The sequence below is a fragment of the Aspergillus mulundensis genome (assembly GCF_003369625.1).
Source record: "Aspergillus mulundensis strain DSM 5745 chromosome Unknown scaffold_10, whole genome shotgun sequence".
Lineage (NCBI taxonomy): Eukaryota > Fungi > Ascomycota > Eurotiomycetes > Eurotiales > Aspergillaceae > Aspergillus > Aspergillus mulundensis.
In genome coordinates this window covers 1,118,577-1,138,962 of record NW_020797898.1, presented here as the reverse complement: position 1 = coordinate 1,138,962, position 20,386 = coordinate 1,118,577, and the positions used below count along the sequence as shown (strand labels likewise).

The following is a 20,386-nucleotide window of genomic DNA, read 5'->3' as shown; positions in this document are numbered from 1 at the left end:
ACGCCCCAAATGGAAGTGCACGCTCCGGCACTTTTTCTGGAGTAGCACTGGGTTTTGTTTCTGTTTCTGCCAAAGAATGGCTAGCTGGTGTGAATCCAGAACGAGATGTCGCAACAGCAGGGCCTTTGCAAGTTCATTGAATAGGCGGCAGGTCAAGGCAACATTCTTGAGGTCAGAGTATTTGCGGGAGCCGAAGTTGGCTGCAGACGGATCAGGATCTGCAGGGAGATAGTCCAGATTCAGCTGGAGGATTTCAACTGGAAGCTCCAGCAGCCCTCGCTGGTGGATAGGTAGATCGGGCAACATCTTGATGTAACCACAATAGGATGAGGGGTGAGGAATGGGGAGTGGATTAAGAATAGTTGGGAAGATGAGAGGGATGAAAAGAAAAAAAAGAAAGTACTGCGATTGAGGGAAGGTTGCGTCTTATATAGACTACTACGCGTTCAGTGAATGCTTCATTCACTGGGAACATATATTGAGGGCCACTGGCCGCTTCAAAAATCACCATCCCTATGACTTTATGTCCTGGGCTATTCATCTTCACTGGCAATCAGTCACACTCGTCATAGGGCTATACCCTTATGAGAGGTAGAAGCACAATATGGTCAGACGATCCATGTCCTAAAACCCGTCTACCAGCTGCTGAGGTCTGTTGGTGTCAAATGGCCTCGGTCAACATGATTGGTATGCAAGAATGTCAACTATCGGGTTTCTTTCCATAGCGTGTGATATTCGTGGTTAACTTCGGGGTTAATCTGGGGCACTTATCGTCAAATCTGCGTTGCTAAGGTACAGTCAACCTGTATGGTTTCATAGATATCAATAGGGACATTAGCGCTACTCGACACAATACGTCATGGGGTCAGAAACTGTCTTCAACTCCGCAGCAACCATCGTGACACGAGCCCTTCATTCTGCATTACCATCGTTTCTCTCGGAGCCGGACATGTCCGAATCAATCATCCACATACACCGTATTCCCATCTGAATCGTAGTCGATCTCGTTTCCATCCCATGCGAATCGTACACGACTGAATCGCCCAGATGCACCGTATTCAGATCTGAGTCGTAGTCGACTTCGTTTCCCTGCGAGTCATAAATGACTGAATCATAGTCCGTGAAATCATAACCCGCAGAATCGTATTCGGAGTCATCATCTGGAGAACTAACATTGTGAACATGGACCAGATTTAACCAAACCGACTCTGGCACCGGAGGCTCCGTATGCCCAATAGACATCCCGCGTTTGCTGATCAAGTTGTCGAGTCGATACATGCAATCCCAGGGATACCCGTACTCCTTTCTCAGATCTCCGTCGAGACTAGGATAAAATATGATTCCAATCGTCCGCAGCGCAGCCTTCTTGGATATCGCTGCCCGAGCGAGTTGGCGCAGCCAACGTTCTTCTGGTTCTTGAAAATCAGGCCAGTCGGGAAGTCCTTCACGCTCGACTTGAAAGTCAAACACTATAGTTATTAGGGACGGGGCAAGTAGGAGATCTGCTACTTCTTGTCTGAACCGCAGGTCTTCGTGCCTCTGTTCCTTGTATCCGCAGACTTGCCACCACGACAGCGTCAATCGTTTCAGGTGCACGAAGGCGGTCGCATCGAATAAGAGTCGCGTGCCGGAGAAGGAAAGGGGTCCGGTTTCCATTTCCTCCAAGCTATCTTTGTGCATATGGAGCCAGGAGGTCAACGTTGGAAGGTCCACGCTGAGGTCATGAATGTCCACCTCCTTCAAACCAAACTTGATTAGTGACTTCGGCCATTTGATAAGTCTTTCCAAGGCCTCAGACGTCTCTTCGTAAACGGAAAGTCTTGGCGAGATAATTGGCGCGGATTGTAAGCTCTAGACACTTGTTAGCTTCTGTGAATAGGGCGGCCGCCAAAGACTGTTGTTACAAACCATCGTGTCCAGAAAAGAGTTTTCGTCGGGACCCTGGGCCTGTGGACGCTCAATGTTTTGTAGGTCTAGAGTGCGAAGTGAAGTAACGTTGGAAATGTACTGCGCGACATCACGCAGATAAACGCCGTTGGGACCACCCCCCCAAACTTAGTACCTCTAGCCGGGGCATATTGTGCAGAGCCGTTGGAATCACAGTCCAACCCACTGGTGGCTCCTGACCTAAGCCCCAGAGGCAAAGGCTACGGACTGCGTGTAGTTGTGAGACGAGTTCCTTTAGTTGGGCTATGTATTCCTTGTCCTTCATGTCTTCTGAAAGAGTCATGGAAAGGTCCCTGCAATGGTTCCGGAGAAGAGACGGATTGGATTTCCCCAAGATCAGCAATTCTGCTATATTCCGGTGGGATGCGCCAATGTTGTGCACCATCAGTGGCTGGGCTATTGTTCTGAACAGGCGACACACGAGGGTAAGCGTTTTGATCGTGGCCTTATTGAGACGGCCCCAGAAGCGACGGTGAGGAAGGGGATGCAACGCAGCCAGTTCTAAGATCTCGTGGAGAAGCTCGACTGGAAGCCAGAAAATTGCTGCTTGAGCGGGCGTTTGTTCTTCTAGCATTCTGAATCTGTAGGTATAACGGGGCGGCCAGCAAAAGAGAAACCAGCCGGAGTGCATGACTGGGAGAACAACCAGGTGTCACTCGACGAGACAGAAGAGAATAGAAAAGATGAAGGACAGAGGTAGGAGGAAAAATAGGAAGGAGGGATAGAGTGAGTGGTGTTCTTCCATCACATGACACAAACATTCTGAGAGAATCAATCCTCCTTATTCCCACCATCAGTTTACTGAGAGAATCTTTCATGACCTTTACTTAAAGTGTTCCTGACTTGCTCTTGTCTCTATTTATAAGCACTGCCTACTGAGTCCCTGACCGGAGACAACGGACCTTTCCAGAAAAGAGGTATGCCAGTGGGAAACAACTGTTCCGTACAATGTCTACACAATTTGTTGGACAGATCAATAACATCTTATTCAAATCATCTTCTCAGGGACCATGGGCACTTCCCCCTCTGTTCCAACGCAACGATACCATCGAGCGGCTTTTGAGATCTCAACAGACACACCAACGCCAATGAAGTCGGATGGAAGCAGCGATGCATCGGCCCTATAACCGAACACTGAACAATACCCGCTGAAGCGGCTTGTCATTGCGTAAACACCATTGCATGACGTCTAAGATTGAGGCCATGATGGGGGTGATTTTAAAGGAAGACATTCTCTACCTTTCTTTTGCAAGCGCGCAGGTTCGGAGGTTCGTTGGCGGCTTGATGGGTTTCTGTGAGGGCGTAGCCGCTCCAATGAATTACCTTCCACATAGTTTGAGGGGAAATTGTGCCTTAATAGTTGACCAATGTCCAGGCTGATGTCTCCCCAGTATGACATAGAGCATCTCTACCTCATCTTCCAGCAAATCTTTTTCTTGATTGGATACGCATAGCTAATCAGATTGAGAACAACTAGAGAGCCTGTGCCGGCCGTCGTACTTCGTCTTCCTCTGAAAACGCGTCAAGTTCATGGACAACTTGACACTTGAAAAATACCCTCAACCTGATAGCTTATTGCGCAGGTCATTCAATTTCAGGAGCCTAGAATCCGGTCTTATGCAAAATTCCCACTACATATATGGTGAAACGGCATCTCATTATCTTCTTGTCCTTTCTCATGCCAGAAATATCAAGATCCGGCCGAGAGCATTCTGGGAACTGAAGCTGTGACCTACCTCGACCGCGACCTTAATGCGTCTTGGGCTGAGTGCCTACTATATCGCGCCCTGATCATCCTAATCCCCCGGATTCTCCCCCGCAACGAGCTTTATAAACCGGGCACAGAAACTTTCCAGGGTTCAGTGAGCCGGGGAGATACCAGCTCCAGACTATCCTGCAGAAGTTTGCCGCAAGAAAGGCAAGTTTGCTGCCTGTTCGCCATGCATAATCAACACCTAATTCGAGTGCTTTGAACAGGATATTTCACCAAGTGTTGGTTTTCGCACACGGTCACGGCGCAGTAATTACCAGTGATGTACGGCAAAGTTAGCCACACTAGGGAGGTTGGTCTTCGAATCTTAGGTATCCCAAAACGCAAAACAGATCCGAAAAACCCAAAGACCAAAATCTGTCCTGGGGCTTCTCTCGCTCAAGTTTACGAACTCCCCAGTCTACCTATGGTTTGAGCACATGAAAAAGGAAAAGAAAAACATTGGTCACCCCCTGGGATCCTGACAGAAGGTTGCTAGTCTCTTGTACCAGGCGGGGCCTGTTAGGGTTTCCCACTTTGGTTATTCCCTTCCCGAGATCGATTATTCTGGCTTCGCCTCGGGGTTGAACCTGCGACTAGGAGATGGGTAGGGTCAGTCCCAAGGCGATGTTGGTTATGAGCCCGGTTTTTTGTAACCTGTTAGAGTGTACGTACGCCTAAGCTAGATGACCAAGTTGATGTATGAGGGTGCAAGAACGATAAATAAGCAATCCAGTACCATGTGCAACCAGCTCGCAGGCCCTGTGAAATTCAAGTTCCAGTTCCAATGCCAGTGCCATCGCCCTCCTGCAACATCTAACCGGAAAGACCCTATGATGATCCCAATCGCCGACCAACCCCAAAGAATTTGAGCAGTGTTTAACGATTGCCTGCTGCCACTGCCAACAACCACTCCTCCTTCGGCAAAGGGGGCTTTGGGCACACTACTCGTATTCCATGTGGCTCCATTTCCTCCTTGATTCGATTCATGCGATCCCACGGGTAGCCATCCTCCACCTTGCATTTTGAGAGTGACGGGATGAACTCGATTTCAATGGTACGTAGTGCCGCTTTTGCTGTTACCGCCGCTAGGGCCAAAGTTCGAATGACCTGCTCCTCGTTTTCGCCGAAATCCTTAGCGCTCTCATCATGCCTATCGTCTATTGCGTAGTCGAGCCGGAACGTAAGTAAGTTTGAAGGAAGGAGCACGCGTATATCATCGAAGGCTGCCAGGCCGTCTGAACAACGAATCGCTGCTTGCGGAAGCGTCAAAGTCCTTAAAGCCGAGAATTTGGACAAGTCAAGTGATCCTCGTTTTCTTATGCGTAGAGATCTAATATCTATCTCTTTCAACGTCTCGCGGTGGACTGAGAGCCCTTTAAGAATCATGGGCAGGATGGTGCTATCATGGACCAGACCTTTGTAAACGAAACGAAAGATGATAAGCGACTGTGGCCAGTTGATTAGATGATCGAATGTCTCCGGATCTACGTAGTTGTGCAGTTCCAAGGAGGTGAATGGCGCGGTCCTTTTGCTCTGGTGCATTGATGATATCAGCCTAGTGCAACGGATTATGTTCTGGCATTCAGCACTTACCTCGAAGTATCCTTCATAGTCATCCCATGTTTCACCAACTCCAGCAAGAACAAGGGTTTGAAGAGGGCATTGTATGTCGTCAAGCGCGCTCATAATATGGCAAAGACGGAGAGTATTCAAGCCCCTCGACAGGCGCAGGGTATGGAGAGATTGCAGGTGCCGAACGGCGTACCTAGCGTGTACCCAAAATGCCAACTCGTTATCTTCCCGGAACTCCTCATGATGTAGCGAAAAAGATTCCACATTATGGAGCCCAGACACCATAACTTTATTCAAGCGCCACAATCTTGAGAGATCTGTGTGCTCGTTTTCGAGTATCCTCAGCGAGAAGGACCTGCAGTGGTCAAGCAGCGAGCCATTGTTTTGAAAGGTGTAGTAGAGCCGATCTAGCCGCTCAACGTCAATGGTTCGGAGGGCAATAGTGTGATAAAGTTGAGGCAACACAAGCAAGTGAAAAAGACGACAGGCCCGGGCAATATTAGCTTTGTTGGCCACGGTCAGGTACCTGAAAGTCAATTGAAGGAGTTCATTTGGAAGTGCGAGTATGAGAGCTCTGTCCCGAAGGGAGGAGTCCATTGTGGTGGAGGGATGTGAAGTGTGGAAGAAAGGCGCTGTGGAAGAAAGGTTGGTGTACAGCGAAAACGTATTGGTGAGTCCAAAGAAAAATGACATTTCAAATTCTGGACTGGAAAGCAACACACGACCCTGGCCAGGTCTTTGGGGCAAGTCAGACAACTCTACAAGATACTAAATCCTCTCTCTACAGTGACCTTTGCCCTGATCCCTCCTTCCAATGTCATCATATTCTTTGGACGCCGCATTAACAACCGCCCTCCAAAAGGACATTGAATCCTGTCGCCCTTCCCCACCCACTCTGGAAGGTAGTGCTGGAGCGTTTCAGCGCGGACAACAATCTGGACTTTGATCCCCTAGCACCAGAGCACTGGCAGGGAGATGAGCACCTTTACTAGCCGGGAGAGATCTTGCTAAAAAAGGTTAAGAAGAATATTATTAATATAAGCAGCACCTTTCCCAAAGTAAACTAAGTAATAGTCTGTATTTTAAAGGCCTGCTAAAAGCATGTTAAGTAGGCTATATATAAGCTATATAATTAATACTTATAGCTAGAATATTTTTTTTATTATAAAAGCTTATAAAGGTAGTAATATTTTTAAAAAATAATAAAAAAAAATAAGTTTTTACCTTAATTTTAGCGCCTTATAATATTACTTTTAATATTAAAAAAAAAACTTAAATAAATTATAGCACGCTATATTACCTTTACCATGCTAGTATAAAAAATATTAAGCTTATAATAATATAATACTTTATTTAAGTACTTAATTATAAATTTAATAGCTTTTTTTACTTATAATATAAAAATAGCACTTTTATAAAACTAAAAAGTTATTATAATTATTATAAATATTTTAGGTACCTTTAATATTATTTTATTATAATACCTATTTTAATAAATAATAAAGTAAGGCTGGCCTTGCGTGCTTTTAGCCTTAATTATAAGTTTTTTTAATAAATAAAATATAAAAGTATACCTAAAATTTATTATAATTATAGCACACCTAGTATATTATAATATATTATAAAAATTATTTTTTTTAATATTATTTTTATTATATATTACTAAGCTATTACTAGTAAACCTAATTTTATACTTTAATTATATAAATAACTTTTATTTTAGCCACGCAAGTAACTTTTTTTATATAAATTATAAGCTTTTAATAAAAAATATTTATAGCATGCTAGCCTAGGGAAAATAAAATAAAATAGCCTTTATATTTAAAAAGCTAAAAATATTATATATTACCTAAAAATAGCATGGTAAATTACCCTTGTTAGTAGTTAATAATTAATTAATAATTATTTTTATTATTATAGTACTAGGCTAAAAATAGCCTGTATTATATTAATTAAATATTTTTTTTAATAAATAACTTTTTTAATATTAATATATTATTAAAAGGGTAGTTAAAGCCCGTGCAATAGCTTAATATATTTATAATTTAATATATATAATATATAATTTACTTATAAACTTTTTTTATAAGGTAGTTATTACTTATATTATTTTTAGCCTTTTATATAATATAAAGGCATGGTATAGTAGTAAAACTAAGCCTAAAAAATATATATAAAATTTAAAAGTTAGTACTTAACTAGGCTAGTATATTAAAATAATTAAAAAAACCTTAATATTAGCTACTCGCGGTATACTTTTAGTTTTTTAAATAATATTTATAATATTTTTTTTAAAAATACTAGGCTTTTTTTTATAATAATAATATTAAAAATAATATAACTATATTTTATTTTAAGGCTAAGGCTAGTTAATAACTAAAATTTACTAATAATATAAGTAATATTATTAAAAATCTTATATAATTAAGGTGTTAGTATATACTAAAGGCCTAAAATAAAAATATAAATAATAAAAGTGCTTTTTTTAAAAACTTTTAAGCTAGTTTTAGTATATTTTTATTATTTTTAAAAATACTTAAAAAATCCTATTAATAGCAAGGCTAAAAAGCTAATTATAATAAAGTTTAAATAATAATAGCAAGTGCTACTAATAATAAAGGTAATAATTTTTAATAATAACTTAAAGTAAATATATTAAAGGGTTTATTATATAGGCTATAGCTTTATAATATACTATAAATAATATTTTTAAATATAAAAATTATTAATAATTAATGCCTAATTTTATATATATAATACTAAGGCTATTAATATACTTTAAAAATTAAAAATAATAATTAAAAAGCTTTTTAAAACACCTTATTATTAGCTTTATATTAATAATATTTTAGTAGTTTAGTGCGCGCGTGGGTAATTTTTATTATTTTTAAATTAGGTTTTTTAGGTATTATACTAGCTTATAAATTAATATATAATTTACTTATAATAATTTTTTAATTATATAAATATTAAAGGTAATAAGCTAGTTAATAAGCTAGTTAAAAAGGCAGTCTTTATAAAGGCATAGCCCTTAAATATTAATTTTTTTAAGGTATAGTTTATTATAAGTAAGATATATAATTTATATAAATAAATATACTAGATTACTTAAGCTAAGTAATAAAAAGATATTTTTATAAAATTATTAACTTAGTATAAATAATAGCTTATAAAGTTAAAGCCTTACTAAGTTAAGTTATAAATAAAGCTTATATTAAAATACTTAATCTTATATTACTAGCTAGTACTTAGGTTTTTATATAAAAACTTTAAATAATATTATAAATATTTTTAGTATAAAAATATTAAGCTTACTTATTTTTACAGGAAAAATAAAAGCCTTAAATACCTAATTTTTTATTATTATTTTAAGTAATAATTTTAATAATAGCCCTAGCGCCTTATAATATTATTAATAATTAAAACTAAGGCCTTAAAGTACCTTTATAAATTAAAGCCTAAAGGCTTTATATTTTTATTTAAAATTATAAACTTTTATAAGTTTATTTACCTGTGCTAGGGTTTCCCGCGCCCTAGTAATTTTTATATTAAAATTATTTAACCTAGTATTAAATAACCTTATTTTTTTTTATATTATGCTTTTTTTTTTTATTTTAAATACCTTTTTTTAATATAATTAGTTTATTTAATATATTTTTTTTATATAAAGGCTGGACCCTGTAAACTACTATAATTAAACTTTTAAATATATAATAAATAATACCTATTAATAGCTATATATTAAAATAATAAGTAAAAAACAGGCGCCTAGCTTATAAGCTTTAATAAAAATTGCCTTTTAAAATAAAAGCCTTTTTATATATATATATAAACTTATTTAAATAAGCTACTTACCTAGTAGTAGCACGCCCTTATACCCTAAGGAAGGTCTAGAACATTAGGCGTACGCCTAGCAATCCCCGGGGCGTTAAATATTACTACTACTACTACTACCACCCACTCTGGCCAAATCTAATTATACGGGTATAATCTCAAAATTCAAATGTCTCTATATAACATGGCTGACTTTCTGAGTCATTTCCTACCTTCAGCCCTGTGCTATCCTCAGTAATTCGCGACCTTATCCATCTGTAACCGCGTTATCAGGATGCGGACGCGGTGTACTAGCGAAGAATCTAAGAAATAAGTCTCATGGCGCAGCCCCGGCTTTCTCGAAGCTATATAGCGCGGACTGTTTGATTTCGAATGTCCCCTTGCTCGTATTGCACCACTGCAGAATGCGGCCGCTTTGAGGACCTGAGAAGGAGAGCTGCAAAGCCTGGTTGTACTAAGACGTTTTCGTTAGCGACGTTCAATTTCGGGGAGCATGATATAGGGTGTATAGGAAATGAATACGTACAGGAAAATATGTCATATCCTGAAACTCGGGTTGCTCTAACCTGTTAGATATTGCTGATATGATGGGAGCTAACTCCCCGACAAAAAGATGGTTCTCGGGGGACGAGTCGAACTCCTGGCTTGTGGTCAGGATGATGTGTGGGGATGTATTGTTGGCGTTGGAGACGTTCTCATAACAAGCTGAAGACCATGAGACAGGACCACAATCATTGACTAGCAGGGACAATCGAGACAAGAAGGAATTTCCAGAAGGCCTGCCAAAAATACCCTCTTTTAGATCATTGGAAAGGGATTTGGTCGCAGAAAAAAGGAGGGAGGCATATCATACAGCACCTTTTCCCAATTTGTTCTCTCAATCAGGCTCATCTTGATCTTTCGCCTGGTCGTTGCAAAAAGTCCTGTCATGTCTTGCATGAGTTCACGAGCACGATCAGCGGCACAAGAAGGGTAATTGTGGCCGACGGGAATAGGCTCGTCTGGGTCATAATCAACCAGCATCAGGTCAAGGGTCTCGCGATTATAATAGTAGGAGGGGTTGATCGGCCATTTGGCAAGAGACGCCGCGGGGATAGGAGGAAAGTACCAGGTAGGCGAGATAACATCGTGAGCGTCTTCCGGGTTGAAACTTTGGATGAAGACAAGACCGGGCGGAAGGGTATCGACGTCAACATAAGGATCGGGCTGGGACTTCAACAGCTCAATGAGGCGGGCAGCGTTGGCTTTGCAGGAGTTTCGGACGGCCGTGCGGATTGAGGGACCTTTAAGCTCCATGGCGATGTCAGAGCAGTTGGGGGAGGAAGTAATGAGAAGAAGTTGCAGACAAACCACGGAGGTGATTTCCGCGGTTCTACTAAGCCTGTGTACCAAGTACCTCCTATAGCACTTGATTGTAAATCGGGCTATTTACTTTGAAGGTCAGCGCCTTCTCTGTGCTGTTTATATGGTATCTTATCAAGGTATTAATACCGCACAAAGCATTGTATTGCTTGTTTTCCCCTTTGCTGGCCTCACCCAGGAAGCGGCACATCCTCCTCTTTGTTGTGTTCACGATAGCATTATAGCACACGAAGATAGGCTCGGCCTTTGAACTGATCATAGACGGTGGGTTAGGGTCTTGAGCAGTTTAGGAATGATAGAGACATCTTTATCAGTACTAGAGCTTCGAGGGGCGCAGCAGCGGATCAGTTGATACGGTTGCCCACAGCAACTCTGGAACCTTAATAATATTCCTCCTTCTTCGATTTTATGACGGCAGAAGGGACAAGCTCGTACCATACCAGCTGTGGCTTAGTTAGGGACTAGCTATCGGTGATTTTGGCATAAATACTGCCACTAGCCGCGAGCCGGCCACTTTCCATCGAAATTGGTAAAGGACCCAAAATAGGGTGGGCTCGTCTTCGACTTCGTCCATCTCGCATGTGGCTGCCTTTTGAGGGGGGACTTCATAGACTTGCTTCTTCAACATGGCGCTGATATCGAGTACAAGGGTCGCAAAGGATGCAGTCCAATCTTTATTGCAGCACAGAATAATTATGTCCCTGCTGTTCGCCTTCTGATTTCCCGAGGTGCGGACTTACTGTCAAGAAATGCCTTCGGACGTGACTCGAGTGCCTGGAAAGACATTCGCCCGAGTACATGAAGCAGGGCCTGCAAAGACTCCTCTTGGCAGCATCATCCGGTGAAGGTCACATCAAATGGATCCACTACGCGCTTTCCAGGGGCGCCGATATCGACGGCAGAGAAAGCAATTATGACTCGATTGCATTGCTTGTTGCAGCCACTGTTGCAGTCAGCCGCCGTTCGAATTCTGCTGCAAAACGGGGCCGACCCAATATCAAAGTTGCCGCCGCCGGGGCTCCGCTGGCCGAAGGGGACAGAAACAGCGTTGCTGCTAGCAGTTCGCTACGTGGACTTTAGCAAGCCCATCGTTCGCCTGCTGCTTGGTTATGGGGCAGATAGTCACGGAGTGGACGCTTATTTGGCGCCTTTGAAGGCAGTAGAGAAGGGAAATGTGTTTTTGCGTCTCCTGGGGCGCGTCTGGAACCTTCACCGGGCCAGCAGTGGACATTGGTGGGATGGCTTGTTGCTCTGGTCAAATTGCAATGGTGGATATATTGCTGGAAATAGGAATGCCTCCAAGTGAGCAAGATCTAAAGATGCTACAGAACCGGCAAAAGGACCTTGCAGTGAAACTGATTCGTGGAAGACAAGTAGAAAAATGTGTCCATACCTTCCTGAAGGGATCCTGTTTGTTGGTATATGACTATTCTCTTTTTGCCGGTCGCGGTATGTACGAAGAATGGAATCATAAATTGATTTCGAGCAACTATTATCCGTGAGATCAAAGTACTATGCGGATTAACACGACCAGGCTTGTTACATTTTCTGAGTGACCGTCGTTCAACATAACGCCCAATGTCATATCCAGCAACCTCGGAATTTTTTTTTTTTGAAAGCGCTACCTAACTTGGTACCGTAAGAACGCCTTTAATAGAAAGTCTGTGGGGTAAGAAACCGGGCACAGGAAAGGCGCACCACAGCCAGAGACTCAAACATTACCGATTACTCCGAAATAGGAGTATCGTGGAAGCCAGAACTCTTCACCGATTGAGAAGAACCGACCCAAGGTTCATCATGAGGCCCATGATACGCATTATGAGATTAGGCGCTGGCAGCTCGGCAGTCGGCGGCGTGGATTTCCCGGGCACCAAGGCACGATAAGACATCGGTGGTATGCCAACACCCCATCCAGGACTAGGGTCATCCAAACTCCAAGTAGACAGTTGAAACCAAACTCCGGTGGCTTGGGCGGCAGCATCGAGAGTAGCAGCGATAGCTCTGATCCTAGGTCGGAGACACTGTTCATTCTGCGGGTCACCGCTCCAAGTCGGCTCGCAGAAGAATCCACTGAGCCCTAGATATTTCAATTTCGACGGAACATTCCTCATCGTGGTTTCCAGCTGCTCAGCAAGCTGTTCTATGTTGGGGCATTCATGGAACTCGTAAATCTCCAAGAACACAATTGTTGGGGGCAAGACATCAGAAAGATTATTTTTTGCCAGCCGGGTTTCCACGTCCCAGTCGAGAACATTGATAGCGTCAAGGCGAAGCTTTGTCAGCTTGCTGAAATTGACCATGGACCCGAAGAAACTTTTAGCCTCTGGCCCAAAGCTACCACCATATGCCGTTTCGTTATAAACGTGGATTGTTTTCAGGGTGTCCTTATGAGCAACGAGCGCCCTCCAAGCGGCGGAAGGATTCCACAGCTTGCCTTGTTCGGCGTACATAGTATTCGCGCAGAGAAACGTCTCAAGCCTTGCACATGCCAGGATGACCGAAGAGAACCCAGTGTGAGAGTTGCTAGCAAGAAGAGCCAGGTCCCTAACGTTGGAGGAGCGACCAAGCTCTTGAATTGCACCCCTCTGCTCGTCTTGGGCCCAATCAACGATACCGTCACATAAGACTGTCCGTACCGATGGGATCTTGAAAAACGGCAAGAGGTCGGAGAGTATCATTGGGCTTTCATTCGGTCTGCGGATCTCGACGAATTCGAGTCTGGTGAAAGCCGGTCGACTATCGAACGGCTTTTCATGACGAAGAGCCCTCCTCATAATCTCTGCCCGACGGTCGGCCGGACCCTCCCATCGCATCCCGAGTCTCTCCAGATTCGGCACAAGCGTCAGTAGAATAGCCCACCACGCGTCTTCTTGGCTCTTGGACCGCTCGTTCTCAAATCTGTTTTGTAGATCATCTCGCCACTTCGCGAGATCCTCGTCGGTGTCTGCAAGGTGCGCAAGGGTAGCCGAAATGAGATCGTGGTCAAACTGCAACTTTTGCGGATGCTCACAAGAATCCGTATCCCACGAGAGTGACCTGACAGCGGCACCTAATGTAGGATTATGGGCTAGAAGCTGGACAAGACAACTCAAAGATGTGATGCAGCCGGATCGGAGCTCAATTGATGCAAGGGCCTCTGGTAGCAAGAGAGCCCGAAAATGGCGGCAGCAGCTCGCTAGGGCAAGCCGATCCTGCTGATCTTCAAGCAGGCGGGCTATTGAGATCAAAATCTCGCTCGGAAGCGAAGGCAGATCGGTCATGATGCTTTGCTGTGAGGGCCTCTAATGGATCAACAGGGTATGTCAGCAAAGTTGAGAAGCCTCTGAGAGAACACTGCGAAAGGGCTGGAAGAACGAGCAACACAGACCGGGGTAGATGTGAGCTAGGGCAATGGTAGAGGGTGACAGGGAGAACGGAGATACGAACTGTACCTTCGAATCCATAAGATGTTTATGAGAAAAGCATACCGGTAGAGGAAGAGGGTAGAAAACTTTTGGGTGAAGATGTTGAAATGTTGCTTAGAGGTTGTGTTGTGAGGGACAATTTGAAAGTCAAAACAAAAGGTCGAGGCCGCTTTAGGTAACTTGCAGTGGGCTGGGCTCAGACCGACAACAATCATTTTCTTCTGATCTACAAGCACAACAGATACCCATTCCAGCTTATATCCCGGGTCAGACATATGGTATATTACGGTGCCGCTCACAAGCTTATTTACTGAGCTGCAACCACAATAGTGACCTCGCTTTGATCGCCAAATGGCACTTTCCAACCCTCTCGCTCTCTCTCATACTCTCCAGCAAGAGCATATACTCTCGACCCGCTAATATCCTCCACCCAAACAATCACTGCCTCAACCTCTGCAGCCGTAACAGGAGCCGAGCTTGATTTTGTCGCAAGCGTCAGCGAGACCGTGTCTTTTTCAGAATCATACTCAAACTCCTCGATCGCACCCGCATCAATGGTAACAGAGAGCGAGAGCGGGCCAACAAAGATGCGATGCTTCACTGCATCCCTGGTTGCGACGATGATGCTGGAATCATTATCAGAGGACCTGACGTTCCCGCCGTATGCAACCAAGCCGAGCTTTGGATCGTCGACAAGATACACCTCAGAGCCAAGCACGAGACCAAGGAAATTTGGCCCATAGTCGCCGCTGTATCCGTCCCAAGCAAGAGTATCAGGCCATGAGTGAAACGAAGCAGACGCAAACCCCTCTTCGTCGATGTTGGAGAGCGGACCGTTCATGCCGCCGTATCCTACGTGCAGAAGGTACGTGTCTTGGGGGTTATGGCGAAAATGGGATAGCAGGGGTAAGGCGTTGAGGCCAGATCCGTAGTGGTGGATCTGGCGTTCGAAGCGCTGGAGCTTTCCTCCATATCTTTTCAGCGCGAAGGCTGGTCAGCTTGAGCTGGTAATACGGGGTATGGGCCGGATTTACATGTTATCCCAGTAACGACGAGCGTTTCCGTTCCAACCCCAGTGCGCCACCGTAGGCATGTACCCGAGGATGCTATTGATCGTTTTGTTCACGAGTGCCTCGTGGCCGAAGTATCTGCTGGCGTCAGCGCCTCGTCTGACCAGACTCTGCAATCGTGCAAGTCATACCTCGTCCAGTAATAAACACCCTCCTGACCGGTGGAATCCCAGGCCTGCTCGCTACCGAAAGGCGCAGGGAGAGAGGCCCAATAATCGACCCGATCTTGCATAACCGTTTCCAACCGCCGCACCTTCTCCGTTTGGTTCTCGCGCTTGAGATCATTCAGCAACTCTCCCCAAACCGTTTCGCCCATCAAGCCCACCAACGCGTATCCGACATAGTAATAACCAGTCTCGTCTTGAACATAGCATCGCATGACGGTCTCGTACGCCTGATCCAGGTACCATTCCCAATCGTGCACTGATACAAGTCCGGGATATGCTCTGGCAACCCGATACATGGCCCAATATGCAGCAGTGACGTGGACGTAATTGTACGCTCGGCCATCGACAGAGTACGAGTCCGCGCGATTCCAGCTCCACCAGTTGCCCCAGTCAATGGACGAGTCATACTCGTAATCGGGAACATAGTCCTGCTGATAGAAAAAGACGCTCTTGCGGACGCCATGAATGTCTGCGCTGGTATTCGTTGGGCCGGTGCGGTTATCGCGGACTTGGATATCTCCCCATAAAGTGTACTCGATGAATTGCTCCAATTTGGTGATCTGTTCTGGCTCAGGCTGCACAGACTGCTTCATCAACGTTGCCAGCCACGCGCCTGACCCGCCTTCGTCCATGAGCCCTGCTATCCAGACACGAGGGTCTTGCTCGACCTGCTTGTCTGCGATGCGGTCGTAGCTGATCACAGAGGGGGCTCGACCAAAGGGATCTAATGAGTCGTTGAACCATGCCTTTGTGGTGAAGAAGTTCCCCAGCTTCCCGATGGCCTCGGAGGCACTGTCCGTGATGTAGTAGTGGACTGTTTGATTGACGCCGTCGCTGTAGGTGACCGTCAATCGGACACGGCCCCAAACCCCCGGCTGTGGCTGGAGTTTCCAGAGATTGTCCGAGTGGCCTTTAGTCATCTTAAACGCCTGGGCTGGTGTCGTCGTCATATCAGCCACAGTCTTGTTGGTGAACAAGTACAGTGACGCCTCCAGGTCTGCCGGGATAATGTACCCCGGGACGCCAACAGCATACGGTGTGCCTGTGGCCTCGACAATATCTCCAATCCCACGAACTCCGTCTTTGACCAGAGATAGACGCAGCCCGACTGTCCAGCTACTCCCTGGCTCGAGGACCTTTGATGTTGGTTCATTCCACGGCTCAACGCCCGCCCATTCGTTCTCGGCATGGGCCTTGGTGAGTGTCTGCCATTCATAGAACCCCTCAAACACCTGACTGTGATACGGGAGCGCGCCGTCCGTTGGTTCGTTGAGGAAGTTCCACGCCTCGAATGGCGTGTCGCCAATAGGAGTGATCACCAGCGCGGCACCGGTTCCGCTGGTCGGCGATACCTGGACGTAACCTCCCCCGAGGCCAATGTACGGATCGATGAGCGAGCATTTGGCTAGCGCTTCTTCAGCGGTATAATTGAAGAAAATGCTGTTGAATTCAAGTGGAAGCCCGAGACTTCCTAGCTCAACGGATTGACTTTGAGGGTTTGTAATGGTAAAGATCAACCCTAGATCGCCGTCAACGTCGGTCCACCTGCGCGTCACCTCGAGGGGGAATGAGTCAGGCAGCGTGCCGGTAAGATCCGCCTCGCTGAGTGCCGAAGTCGGCGAGATTTCTTCAACGGGCTTTCGCGATGAGGCGGTGCTCGCGTCAATCCACTCGCCGTTTCCAGATACTCTGTACCGGAAGTTAATGTCACCAACGTGATACTGGCCGTTGGCTACACGGTACTCGAGAAATTGCGACGGCGAAAAGTCAAAGTCTTGTCCACTTGGCCGAATAGAAGCGAGGACCTGCGAGTCCTGCACGAGGCTGAAGTCGAAATTGGCGGTCGATATGTTCTTGTAGCCGCTTGACAGGCCTAGTGTATCCTGCGCCTGCGCCGAGACAGCCGCGGCCAGGGCATGGGATATTACTGCTGCTGAGGGTTTCATAATGGCGTGATAGCTTACATACTCTTTCCCAACGACCAGGGATAGTAGGGGGTACGCAGATATTTATGCTAGGGACATGGGATGTCATGTCATGGGTCCTGCTTTGCCCCTCATTGATCTAATGATCATATATTCGATAGTGTAGGGATCGTCAGAGAGGCCGCTATGTGAAACGAGTACAGGGAATGGACCACTTAGGGCAAGGACGTTAAAGAAATGTGGAGTCTCTCCACCGGTGTTTTGCCTACAATGGCACGGCCATGCAGGGTTCGGACATGCACATTAGATGTAACGGTTGTACCCGGTGCCTGGCAGAGTGTAGGGATATGAAGAGAGTTGCTCATCCGCGGAGTGGGACCATCTTCAGGAAACCAGTGCGGGGTATATTGCTCAAAAGACCCTCTGCTCGTACACTTCCTTCGCCGTAATCAACCCGTCATGCAAGAGATACACCTGCATGATATATAATCCTGGCGTGTGTCCCGGGCAGTAATATAAGATCTAGTTGCTGGTCGTTGAAGGACTGCCAGTTAATGCTGCCGTCGAGGTTGAGGTAGTCAGTTCTGCAATAGAAATGCGTCACTCCGTGATCGAGAGGTCCAGAGTGCCAAGACGCACAAGTATAATCCTTCATCTGGGTTTGTTGCAGCAGCCCAGCACGCATGCTCAAATTCTTCTTCATGCACGTATACCGGCAGTCCTATATTACGGAAATGCTCGAGACCATCGGCGTGATCGAGATGCAGGTGGCCCATTATCACGGTCTTAAAGCCCCTTGATGCAATAGCCAGCCGCAGAAATGGCAGCCAGAGCCGATAATGCTCTTCATAGAGAGGTTGAGGGGACAAATCTACCGCGCCAGGGCCCCATGCTTTATGTAGATGTGAGGACGGGGATTGCACGTACACTGGCCATGTCTTCCGCATTTCGCGTGTCGGACACAGAATCAACCCCATCGTGACGCCATTGCTCCCAGTTATTGCCCCCAAGAAAGTTTCCAAGTTAATCACTGGGACTTGAGAATGAACCCAAAGAATATAGCTCTTGAATAACTTGGTTCGGAATTTCGTGGTTGGCAGGGAGGCCGCGGTACTGAACATGCGCATCATCAACGCGGCCGGGCAATGCAGTCACGTAACTGGGAAATCGCACCCGCCGTGAAGTCTCAATGATAAGTACGCTATGCTGCCGGAGAAACAGTTGCACGATAGAGAGGTAGTTGTCGAGAAGCTCGGTGGCGTATACGCCCGGGCATGACGCCGCAAAGCGAGGATTTCATTCGCGCTCCGTTCTTTTGAGCTGGGATTGGAATGATCTCTCTGCGCAATATGTCCTCTGTGAGATACTCTGCTTTGATCTTGCTGTGTGAGTGTTAGCGGTTGACCGGGGTACGAGCTATCAAAGGCTACAGACTGTTTTTGGGCATTGACAGACCCGTCGCAACGCAAGTTGACGGGATGACAACTCGTGCAGGGGATGCCCTTGACACCAATGTAATATCGCCCCCTCCGCTTCACACGGAAGCTGCATGCTCTTAACTGGTCAGTCCGAGCACGCTTCGAATGATGCATGGGTTGTCGCTTTTCTCTTCGATGATTGTGTGAATGGATTCAAGATGGCGTCGGGAATGAAATCCCGAGGGACTACAGTACCCCAATGAGCCTTATGATGGCATAGGTGCGGTTAAGGAAACAGAGATCTTTCATTCATATGCTCTTGTACTAGAAAGCTATTTCCGTCACTGCCTCACTAAATTTGACAAGGCCATCATGGATTTGTACAGAGCGCCAACATTCGGACGTACATCCCAGCCTTGACCCTGGGTACCAATGAATGCGTCGTAAAAAAGCTAAAGAGCTCAATGTTGAATATCAGGTTCCAACCGTATCCTAATCCTTCTTTTCATTCTTTGCTTGTTGTTTCCACTGCCTCTTTGAGACATTAGGAGGATTGTATGTCAACTGGATCCCGTGCGTGCGAATATCGTCTTTAATCCGGTCCAAGGTATCCCACGGGTACTTGGTCCCTCTAACTCCCAAGCGCCGTGCAATCTTCAAGCCGGAACCTTTTTTAGGTATAGGTGCAAAGTAGATGTCGATGGCCATTAGCGATGCCTTCTTCTCGACTGCTGCCACAACTATAGCCCTTATAAGCGATTCGTGTACATCTTGGAAATGCAGAGAGTATCCGGTACGTAGACCGGCGAGCGAGAAGTCGAGGGTGATTGTTCTCAGATTCCGGGCCAGGATGGCTTTCAGCTTCCTGGAGGTGGGATGGCCGCCTCCGATGCATAGTTGACGCACAGGAAGGGTGAGGCGCTCCAGGCTCCCGAATCCACCAAGAAGCGGTCGTAGTGTGCATCGCTTATTCAAAACAAATCCGATATCCAGTGACTCTAAAGTCTTCTTGTGGATACCCAGAAACTTTATTATCACCTTCTGGGAACTCGCACAGTGCTTGCCGAACGTTTCGTCGCGGAAGTGAACCAACCGCCTGGGCCATTCGATCAATTTTTCCAGCTCGTTGGATGTCTCGAAAGAAACTTTCAGATTCAGGGTAGTTATATTTGAGGAACGGTAGAACTGGACCAGAGAGGTAAACCATTAGCATGCCTTGTAGATTAAGACAGAATTCAAACCGAAGTAGTAACCGTACCATGTCATTCTCATCCGCACCTTGCTCCACCTTGCTATACCCATAGATCGACAGACTTGTCAAGGATGGCGCATCATTCAAAGCTTCCATCAGTTCGCGCAAAGTAAAAGAGCCGGTACGAAGATGGAGGTTCTCCACCCTACGCATACGCCGTACTGAGTCCCGAAGGACTTTGAAGGTCGTCGGGCAGAGATCTAGACGATGTCCGCGGTCACGAATTTCCACCAGGCTGAAAGAACGCACGTTGGGTGAAGCATTTACAAGAGCGTCAAGGGTGACCCTGTTTTCAACTGTCAACAGTTGCATATTGAAATCGCGCAGCGAGAGACTTCTTGTATGCTCTAGTAGTCCCGGGTTCCAGAATAGTGTGCATTGGAGTCGCTGGAGAGGTGAGCTGTCGCCACCATCAACCAACAAAATGGTATGATAGAGCTTCGGAACTGCGATGGCGCTGATGGCACGGCAGACCAACGCCATTCTGGCTAGGTCAGGCACCGACAAAAGGCTCAGGATCATTTCCATGATCTCTGGAGAGAGTTTGAAGATTGCTGCTCTGTCAAAGACCGGCGGAGAATCCATGATCGTTGTCTCCAGGTGCTGTGTTAAGTGTTGTAGGCAAACGAAACGAGAGTAGAGCGAGGGCAAACGAATGGAGTTCGAGTTAAACAAAAGCAAT

The 20,386-nt window shown here is 45.6% G+C and overlaps 6 protein-coding genes across 6 annotated transcripts; all 6 read right to left on the bottom strand.

Moving 5' to 3' along the window:
• Positions 1–912: 912 nt before the first annotated feature.
• On the bottom strand, positions 913–2,521 carry DSM5745_08758 (uncharacterized protein; the record flags this gene model as incomplete). The annotated part of the gene is made up of 3 exons (XM_026750774.1): positions 913–1,851; positions 1,909–2,007; positions 2,063–2,521. 3 exons carry the CDS (start codon positions 2,519–2,521, stop codon positions 913–915), a joined length of 1,497 nt encoding a protein of 498 aa, XP_026600787.1.
• Positions 2,522–4,576: 2,055 nt separating this feature from the next.
• On the bottom strand, positions 4,577–5,386 carry DSM5745_08757 (uncharacterized protein; the record flags this gene model as incomplete). Its single annotated transcript, XM_026750773.1, has 2 exons — positions 4,577–5,233; positions 5,294–5,386. 2 exons carry the CDS (start codon positions 5,384–5,386, stop codon positions 4,577–4,579), a joined length of 750 nt encoding a protein of 249 aa, XP_026600786.1.
• A 4,036-nt stretch (positions 5,387–9,422) lies between these two features.
• On the bottom strand, positions 9,423–10,402 carry DSM5745_08756 (uncharacterized protein; the record flags this gene model as incomplete). Its single annotated transcript, XM_026750772.1, has 3 exons — positions 9,423–9,560; positions 9,633–9,885; positions 9,960–10,402. 3 exons carry the CDS (start codon positions 10,400–10,402, stop codon positions 9,423–9,425), a joined length of 834 nt encoding a protein of 277 aa, XP_026600785.1.
• Positions 10,403–12,231: 1,829 nt separating this feature from the next.
• DSM5745_08755 (F-box protein) lies at positions 12,232–13,728 on the bottom strand (the record flags this gene model as incomplete). The annotated part of the gene is made up of 1 exon (XM_026750771.1): positions 12,232–13,728. The coding sequence occupies one exon, from the start codon at positions 13,726–13,728 to the stop codon at positions 12,232–12,234; it is 1,497 nt and encodes a 498-aa protein (XP_026600784.1).
• Positions 13,729–14,179: 451 nt separating this feature from the next.
• DSM5745_08754 (uncharacterized protein) lies at positions 14,180–17,055 on the bottom strand (the record flags this gene model as incomplete). The annotated part of the gene is made up of 3 exons (XM_026750770.1): positions 14,180–14,846; positions 14,907–15,020; positions 15,074–17,055. The coding sequence occupies 3 exons, from the start codon at positions 17,053–17,055 to the stop codon at positions 14,180–14,182; spliced, it is 2,763 nt and encodes a 920-aa protein (XP_026600783.1).
• Positions 17,056–18,944: 1,889 nt separating this feature from the next.
• DSM5745_08753 (F-box protein) lies at positions 18,945–20,289 on the bottom strand (the record flags this gene model as incomplete). The annotated part of the gene is made up of 2 exons (XM_026750769.1): positions 18,945–19,637; positions 19,711–20,289. The coding sequence occupies 2 exons, from the start codon at positions 20,287–20,289 to the stop codon at positions 18,945–18,947; spliced, it is 1,272 nt and encodes a 423-aa protein (XP_026600782.1).
• Between the last annotated feature and the right edge of the window lie 97 nt (positions 20,290–20,386).